The sequence below is a fragment of the Triticum aestivum genome, chromosome 2B, assembly GCF_018294505.1.
Source record: "Triticum aestivum cultivar Chinese Spring chromosome 2B, IWGSC CS RefSeq v2.1, whole genome shotgun sequence".
NCBI lineage: Eukaryota > Viridiplantae > Streptophyta > Magnoliopsida > Poales > Poaceae > Triticum > Triticum aestivum.
In genome coordinates, this window is record NC_057798.1 from 767,994,552 (window position 1) to 768,003,872 (window position 9,321).

The 9,321-nt window shown below is 47.2% G+C and overlaps 1 protein-coding gene across 1 annotated transcript; it reads right to left on the reverse strand.

Moving 5' to 3' along the window:
* Positions 1 to 7,215: 7,215 nt before the first annotated feature.
* Positions 7,216 to 8,494, reverse strand: LOC123042602 (uncharacterized). Its single transcript, XM_044465026.1, has 2 exons — positions 7,649 to 8,494; positions 7,216 to 7,516 (listed from the first exon to the last, which is right to left on the reverse strand). The coding sequence occupies exons 1-2, from the start codon at positions 8,429 to 8,431 to the stop codon at positions 7,490 to 7,492; spliced, it is 810 nt and encodes a 269-aa protein (XP_044320961.1). The 5' UTR covers positions 8,432 to 8,494; the 3' UTR covers positions 7,216 to 7,489.
* Between the last annotated feature and the right edge of the window lie 827 nt (positions 8,495 to 9,321).

Here is a 9,321-nt window from a genome sequence, read left to right on the forward strand (position 1 = left end):
CTAATGGCGGACAGACGCGTGGGCACGCATGCGGGACCCAGCACCGAGCCGGGGGAGGTGCCTACTAGAGCGGGGGAGGCGCAGGGAGCCGCTTCATTCTCACCTACCACCACTACGCGCGACGCTCATCTCGCTCCTCTCTTCAGCCATCTGTGGGGGCGATCTAGGGTTTCCTCCCCAAATCCACCCACTCCTGATTCCTACGGTTGGTGGCGAGGCAAAGCCGGCGGCGACGACCGCTCCTTCGCCCAGGTTGCTACGGCGGATAGGGTGGGAGGTGCGACGCGGGTGGCGATGGGAGACCGTGGCGGGGGGAGATCCGGAGGCTGGTGCGACAACACGACGCGGGGGGGATTTGGCGGAGGGCGCAGGGCGCCGCTGCCAAACCAGACCCGTCACATGGTCTGGCAGCGGCCGGATCTGCCACCGGCGCCGTCGGGCGAAGCGAGATCTGCCGGTGGGGAAGTTGCAGATAGATGGGAAGCTGTTGCGCGTGCCATGAGCGGCGCAACCAAGGAGAAGACGACGGGGAGCAAGGAGCTGCCTCCGCCTCCAACATCTGGTCAAGCGACGGCTAAAAACAGTACTGAGATCTGCATCAACTGCTCCCTCCCAGGTCATTTCGCTCCTCGCTGCCCTACTATTCGTTGTGAGAAATGCAACAAATTAGGTCATATGGCTCAGTTATGCCAGGTCTTGAGGCCTTGGGAATGCATCCCATTCATGTGTGGTTTCCAGTCCCCTGGTCAGGGTTTCTTCTATATTCCTGATCGGTGTGCTGCTAAGCAGAACGTTGAAAAAACTAACAACGTGGTCATCACTATAGTCGAGGGAGAAGCTACTGTGAAGGATATTGAGCAGGAGTTCAATGCCATCTTCGCTAAGAAACCTGGCAAAAAGAAATGGCGCTGCACGGCCCGCTCTATTGGCCCTGATAGGTATGTGATGCGATTCCCTAATGCCAGTGAAGTTGAGAGAGCATGTTGTTATGGGAAACGCTTGCCATTAAAAGAAGGGCCATTGTTGTTTGTATTACTCCTTGGACTGCTTCGATTGGAGCCAAAGGTATCATGGAAAAAGCCTGGGTTAGGGTTCGTAATATCCCTATTGAGAAAAGATGCATTGAACATATTGCATATGCTGGGGCTCTGGTTGGGGTCACGTTGGAAGTGGATGAGTCCACGGTTCATAAACCTGAATATGCTAGAATACTTCTTGGGTGTAGAGAAATTGAGAAAATTCCACCCTCAGCGGAAGGTATGCTAGGGGAGCAATATTATGATTTTTTCTTTGAGGTTGAGAAAGCTGTGACTATAGGTGCTGAGAAAGGCCAATCCTCCACTGCTGTTGACAATAGTTCATCCCAATCTTTCCCCAAGAAAGCTAGGATGGATTCATATCCTGCTTCTTCTGTGGGTCAGGGGGAAACGAGTACTTCTGTGGGTGGAAACTTCTCCTCCCAGAACTATGATAAGGGCATGCAGAGGCTACCTGCGGTAGCTGAAAGTGAAGAAGAGGAGGAAAGCAAGGAGGATAACAATACAGAACTGCTGATTGAAACTATGGCAAAAGAACGTGCAGATGAAAAAATATCTCTCTGTGGTTCTCAGTCTGGTGATTTGGAGGTGGATGAGCTGACTGCATCTCCTTGTAATGAGAACAATATGCATAAAGGTGCTTGGGGGATAATTACTCCTGTTCCACCCTCACCTCTGTTTGCTTATCATGATGTGAATGCTTATGGAAACACATTTCCTCTCCTATCAGACTACGTGGTGTGGCCATCCCTGCCTCATATCATGCCTCTAGAGGAAGGGTCCGTGGAAGGAGGAGAAAACTGTAGCACTTATACAGTTGAGTATCCATCTGGGTCACCGATTCATGACAGTATGGCCTGTGAGGAGGATGCTCCGTGCAGGCAGAAACAGAAGCTGGAGAATGTGGGTGACATGGCTGCCAACAGGATGAGGAAACGCAACTTGGAAGGTACGAACATGCCCAATTCAAAAAATCAGTTCTCTGCTTTGTCTGATACTGCTATTATATTGCGTGCGTCCCTGATGGGAGTGCAAATCCCTGATGATGACTTTGATACTATTGATATCTTGCGGGAATTAGAGATTTCTAGAAATATGTTACAAGAAAAGAATTTAAATTCTAATCCCCAGAATATTACCATCAATGATGGTTTAGGAAATGATGTGCCTCTATCCTTAGATTGGGACGATGATAATAGAGAGGTAGAAGAACCTTTTACCCTGGTTCAGCCTAAAAATAGGAAGAAGAAAAATCCATACAAGAAAATGGTGGTGGCATTTTCTCCTAATAAGTCCAGCAGACCCATGACTAGAAGTCAGCAAAAAAGGGTGTGGGTAGGGCTGCCATGGATCCTGGCAGACCTACCAGAGTGAGGGATAAACCTGATCGATATAAATGAAAGGGATTTTTTGGAATTGTAGGAGTGTGGGTAAAAAATGTATGTCCACCTGTATTGTTGACATGATTAATGGCAACAATCTTGACTTTATTGGGCTGCAAGAGACTATGAAAGAATCCTATGACTCTACCTTTTTTAGAAAGATTGACCCCCAAGATAGGTTTCGATGGGAATGGGCCCCTTCGAGGGGAAATCCGGAGGTATTCTCTGTGGTATCAAGAAGGATAGCTTTGATATCATTACTACTGTGTGTGGTAAATTCATACTGCAGTTGAACTTGTTCGATAAGAGCAAAAACTGTCATTGGTCCTTGATGACTGTGTATGGCGATGCGCATGATGAGCAGAAGCCTGAATTCATTGCTGAACTGTCAGCTATGTGCCACAGGGTCAGTATACCATATCTGGTCGGTGGTGATTTTAATATCATTCGACATAGTGGAGAGAAAAACAAAAAAATGCCCCTATCCCTTTTTTCAGATGTGTTCAACTCTGTTATTCACTTACTTGGGTTGAGGGAGATTCATATGGCTGGTGGTCATTACAGTTGGTCCAACAAACAAGATAACCCTACGTTGGAAAAACTTGATAGGGTCCTTATGTCCCCTGATTGGGAGGATTTATACCCTCTAGCTAATGTTCATAAACTGGTAAAGGACAAGTCTGACCACAATCCTTTGGTGCTGGATGGTGGGAGAGCCCCATCCAGAGCACCAGGCAATAGGTGCTTTAGGTTTGATAATGCATGGCTCAAGAACCTAGATTTCCTCCCTTTGGTTACTGAAATCTGGTCTAGGCCGGTTTACACTGTAAACCCTATTCACATCTTAAACATTAAATTGAAAAGGATTAAGAAATTTTTTAAAGGTTGGGGATCCAATCTGTTTGGGCACAATAGGATCAGAAAAAATATTATCAAGCTCGAACTTCAGGAGCTCGAGAGACTGGAGGAGGACGATGGGTTGTGTGGGGATGCATATAAAAGGAAGTTGGATATTTTAGTGGAGCTCAACAATATGTATGTTGAGGAAGAGCTCCATTGGCACCAGATGTCTAATGAAAGGTGGCTTTTGAAAGGAGACAATAACACTGACTTTTTTCATAAAGTGGCTAATGGTCGTCATAGGAAAAATTCCATGGTTTCCTTGGAATGCGGGTCCACTGTTGTGGAAGGGACCAAAAACCTACTTGCACATGCTACTGAGTATTACAGAGACCTATTTGGATCAGCCCCTGGCAATATTTGCCAGATCGATGCAACCTTATGGTCCCAGGATGAGCTGATTTCCCTGGAGGAGAACGAAGACTTGACTCGACCTTTCTCTTTGGAGGAGATTAAGCATGCTCTATTTGAGATGAGGTCTAACTGTGCCCCCGGACCTGATGATATCCCTGTTGAATTCTATCAACATTGCTGGGATGTTGTAGCTCAGGATATGTTCTGCTTATTTGAGTGGTTTCACGCTGACAAGTTAGATGTGCAAAGACTTAACTATGGTATCATTACCTTGCTACCTAAGTCAAGCAATGCAAGTAGAATCCAACAGTATAGGCCCATTTGTCTGCTGCGCTGCCCGTATAAGCTGCTCACCAAAGCCATGGATATTAGAGCTAGCAAATATGCCCATAAGCTGTTTAGTATCCAGCAGAATGCCTTTATTAAAGGGAGGCATATTGTGGATGGTATACTATCTTTGCATGAGATTATGCACTATACTCATGTCAAAAAACAAGTCGGAGTAGTTCTCAAGCTCGATTTCGAGAAGGCTTATGACAAAGTAAACTGGGATTTTTTGCTTGATTGTCATGAAAAGCGCGGGTTTAATCCCAAGTGGTGTGGATGGGTCTCTCAGATCCTAAAAAATGGCACGGTTAGTGTCAAGATCAATGATGAGGTGGGGCCCTATATTCAAAGTGCTAAGGGGGTGAGACAGGGAGATCCTCACTCCCCCTTCCTGTTCAATTTAGTAGCCGAATGCCTGACTAAAATGGTGCTGGTAGCTTAGAAGAATGGCCTGGTCAAAGGTTTAGCTGCTGATCTTATTGAGGATGGGGTGGGCATCTTGCAATATGCTGATGATACGGTGTTGTGCTTTGAACATGATGTTGACAAGGCTGTCAACATCAAACTCTTGTTGTATTTCTTTGAGCTTATGTCAGGACTTAAGATCAACTTTGAAAAGAGCGAAATTTTCAGTATTGGGGGTGATAATGATACTGACTTAATCTATGCGAACATGTTTGGATGCCAAGTGGGGACTCTGCCTATGAAATATCTGGGGGTCCCTGTTACCTATTCCACTCTCAGGAATGTTGATCTGGACTTCCTTGATGGTAAAATGATCAAAAAGCTTGATGCCTGGGTGGCTTACGCGGCATCATTTGGGGGCAGACTGACCTTATTGGGATCCAGTTTGGATGGGATCCCATCTTTCCTCATGTCGATGTTTCTCTTTAATAAAACTTTTATTGAGAAGCTGGACAAACATCGCAGACGTTTCTTTTGGAGGAGAAAGAATAAGAAACATGGTTATCATATGGTTAAATGGACGAGAGTTTGCAGATCTAAGAGGATTGGGGGTTTAGGGATTAAAGATCTTCATAAAAAAATATTGCCCTGCTCGCTAAGTGGTGGTGGAAACTGGAAACGAGTGATGGTTTATGGCAACGTATTGTTCGAGCTAGATACTTCAGGAACAAAACAGTAGCTAACATCCGGAGTCACTTCTCGGACTCCCCCTGCTGGAAAGCCATTATGAAAGTCAAAGATTCGTATATGGCTGGTAGAAAGGTTAACATTGAGAGCGGGAACCTTACTAGGGTCTGGTATGACCCGTGGATCGAAAACATTATATTGAAAGATCATTTTCCTGACTTGTTCAGTATCTGCCAGGATCAGGATTGCACTGTTGCATCCTGGGCTGCGAGTAACTATGAGATTGGCTTCAGACGCAAATTAGTTGGGACACTGGGTGATCAATGGGCTTGGATGGTCATGGAAGCTAAAAAGCTGACGTTGAATGAATCCCCAGATAAGATTTCTTGGTCCCTTGGTGGTAAAGGAAAATTTACCACTAAATCCTTGTACGAGTGGCTGGAGAGAAACCTGTCAGGTCCTAACTATAAAATGGTGTGGAAAGCATCTATCCCGCTAAAGATTAAGATTTTCCTTTGGCAACTATTTCAAAATGCCATCCTTACCCGTGATAACATGCGTGCCAGAAATTGGCCTGGAAATCCCATTTGCTCCTTCTGTACTAATGTTGAAACGGCAAACCATTTGTTTTTCTCGTGCTCGCTCGCTCGTTCAGTTTGGGGGACGCTGGGCATGACAGCAGGGGCATCTTGCTGCCCTCGCTCCCTTTGGCAAAGTTTTTCTTGGCTTTATAAATTCTTTCCGGGTGGGAAGCATTTATATATGATGATAATTGCTGCGATATGTTGGGGGATTTGGATTCTCCGTAATAAAGTTACGTTTGATAAGCATGTCGTTCGATCCCCTCTGGAGGCTGTTTTCACGGCATGCTCTTTTATGATGTATTGGGCAGGTTTGCTGAAGGAAGAGGACAGGGTGAAGCTCCAGGCAGGTGTGAAGAGATTGGCGCATGCTGCTGCGGCACTGACGGACAGATCTTTCCCTCGAGACAGGCTGCTCTTGGGAGACAGAGATGGTTTGCAGATTGGCTAGACGCGATCAGCGTCTGGCGGCTTCTACCTCGCGTCCCACTGGGGCTTGATGCCCGCTGGTGATCTGTACCGCGACTGTTTTACCTAGTCGCTGGAGTCTGATAGATGTTTCACCTTGGGTTGTTTTTTGATACTTTGTGTTCTGAGCAGATGGCTTGTAAGTGTCATCAGGTTTTCGCCCCATGGCTGGTGGTCCGTTCCAGGATCATCACGCGGTGGGTTTCCTGGTGATGTGCCAACTCGCTCCCCCCTTTTCAGTCTCATTTCGCGCAAGAAGATTTTATCTGTTTTGAGTTGGGTGATGAACTTGGATAAAGACTGATGTATTTCCGTTGATTGCAAAATTAATGGAAAGGAGTTGTGAGCCCGGTTGGAAAAAAATACCAGATAACTGTCACGCCACTGAGAACAACGTAAAACAAACTGGTGATGCACACATTCGCTGATCAATTGAGATTACTATCCTATGATCAAAGCAAGTGCCATCCCAGAAAATGATCAAACACATACTAGTAGCATGTCCAAAATCCCAATTTTGGCATGCGCTGAAACTGCAGTTTGAATATGATTCGGTTGTCTCACATATAGCATGCAGTTCAACATTACACTGCGTACAACATTTCCCCCTAATGAAGCTAATTAAGGATAGCCACGGTAGTCCAGAAAAAAAATCAAACATATATTTGTACGTAGCATGCAGCAGAGTAATATAAGCCAACTGCACTGATATCAGAAGGTTGAATGAACTAGAGAGCATATATGGATGAACTAGCTCGGCTACGATCAGCAATGCAACTGAAATTATTCCAGAAAAAAACAATGCAACTGATATGAAAAGGTTCCAGATCATGTGCGCTGGTTCTATACTTCTATCAAACATTCTGGAGTCTGGATAAACAGGGACATGAAGCAAACTGTGCATGTAGGACGATGCAGCTAAAAAAGAGAGGCATTTTGGACGATTACCAAATACAGCCTTCTTACGCCACGTAAAAGAAAACATGATTGCGAACTGGGGAAACACAGATAATAAGATGCAGCTAATAGGAACATAAAAATGGCATCACAGATGCAGCTACGAACAGATAAAGCTAATACAGATAGCTCCTGCAAGTTGATTCGATCATTCGTCCCACAGATAAGATAAGATCCAAATCGATCAGCATTACACTACTACTACTACATTGATTTACCCCTAATTGATGAAGCTGAGATAGATTGCCACGGCCGTCCAGGAACCACAAGTCTGACCAAAACTGAACTGAAACCACAAGTCTGCATGATGCACTAGCTAGAGATCATAGATGAATTAAAGAACTACTCCTTGGATCGCTTGGTCGACAGCCTCGAATCTCGGTCTCGACAGTCAATCGGATGATGGATAGGGTCCGTCCTGCAGTCAACCCAAAGAATCGGATTCGGCAGTGAGATCAGATCCATGGAATCATCATCATCATTTTCATGCCGGTACACCAACACTAAATACATCTAGGGAGGAAGGTGAAGGTTTGGGCTTTGGACAGACCTCGGAGATGTAGATGTGGTCGTCGCACAACTCGGTGAGGCTGGCGAGCTTCTTGGGGTCGAGGAAGCGGGAGAGGACTGCGACGGCGACGTCGATGTGCTTCACGGCGACGCTCACGATCCTGCTTGCGCGGTACATGTAGTCCAGCGCCTTGTCCACCTCGCCGCCGCCTCCTCTGGCCGCGTCTGCGTTACGGGGCTTGCTGCCGGTCTTGGCGGTGTCGGTGGCGTCGGAGAGGTCGACCTTGGCGAGGCCCTCGGTGGCGGCGGCGACCGAGCCGGGACAGGGGTCGCGGGGCTTGCCGGGGACGGGGGCCTTGCCGCCGACGAGGCACTCGACGCAGCGCGGCAGGAGGTGCTCCTCCAGCAGCTTGATGGCCAGGAGGGCGGCCATGGCGCGGTCGATGGCCTGGGTCCGGGTGGTGGGGCGGGGCGGGAACTGCTGCGCGAGCGCGAGCAGCGCGTCGTGGAGCTGCTCGTCGTTCATGACGGCGAAATCCATGGTGGGCCGGGAGAGGAGAACGCCCTGCTGGCGGGCGAAGCGGATGCAGGTGGTGAGCGTGCGGGCGCCGTACTCCAGGCCGATGAAGTAGACCTTGAAGAGATCCGTGGCGAGCACCCCGAGCCTGGCGTCGTGGTCTTGAGCGGCGGGGCCGGCCTGGAGGCGCTGCAGCCGGCGCTGGAGCTGCAGGAGGCGGTCGCGCTGAGCCTTCACACTGTTGCCGGCCCTCATGGCCTGTGTGAGGACGAATTCCATCTCCTTCTTGCTCCCCTCTCCCGCCATGGCCGCCCTCTATCTCTCTCGCTCTGAGGCCGGAGGCGAGTCTTCTTGTGTTCTTCGGAAGGAAGGAGAGCAGAGCAGAGCAGAGAAAGGTTGGAGCTTTTGGAGGAGGCGAGCGATGGTTGGCTGGCTGGCTCTGCAGGATGGGCCCACCTTTGAGCTTTTTTGACCAGGCTCATTCATGCTCATCCACCCACCCACAAGCAAGCACAACTCTCACTCTAGGTGGTTTTCGAAATTCGAAAATACTAGTCCATAGAGTCCTATAGTGTTCGGTTGAAAAGATGTGGTTCCAAGCAAGGTGAAATGTTTTGTACTCCCTCCGTCCGAAAATACTTGTCATCAAAATGAACAAAAAAAATGCATGTAGAACTTAAATATATTTAGATACATCTCCGTTTATTTATTTTGATGACAAGTATTTCCGGACGGAGAAAGTAGAAACAAGACCTGTAACTATGAAAAATAACGTCTGCAAAATGCCGTCCAAATAAAATGTAGGGCTAATGAGTCGGGCGGAACGACCAGATAGAGCGAGCATGTCGGGCATTGCCTTTAAAAAAAAGGGAAATGCTTTTAATCAGTAGTCTGATCAGAAGCATTCGTCACACCGATCAACTGCAATCGGTTCTAGTTGAATCGCACGGCTCCCGACATTACATATTTATTAGCAAAATATTCATCAGACCGACCGACTCCCGTATCACAAGCTTCTATATTACACTTCTAGTGTACCCATTTGCATCTTTTCCTTGCTTCTTTTTTTTCATCTTTTCCTTGCTTCTTACAGTGGTGCTTCTATATTACAATCATTTTTTTTCGTCAGTACAAAGAAATGCTTCCGTTGATCAACATATATGATCAGTTTAGTTTGTATATCGGCGACACAAAAT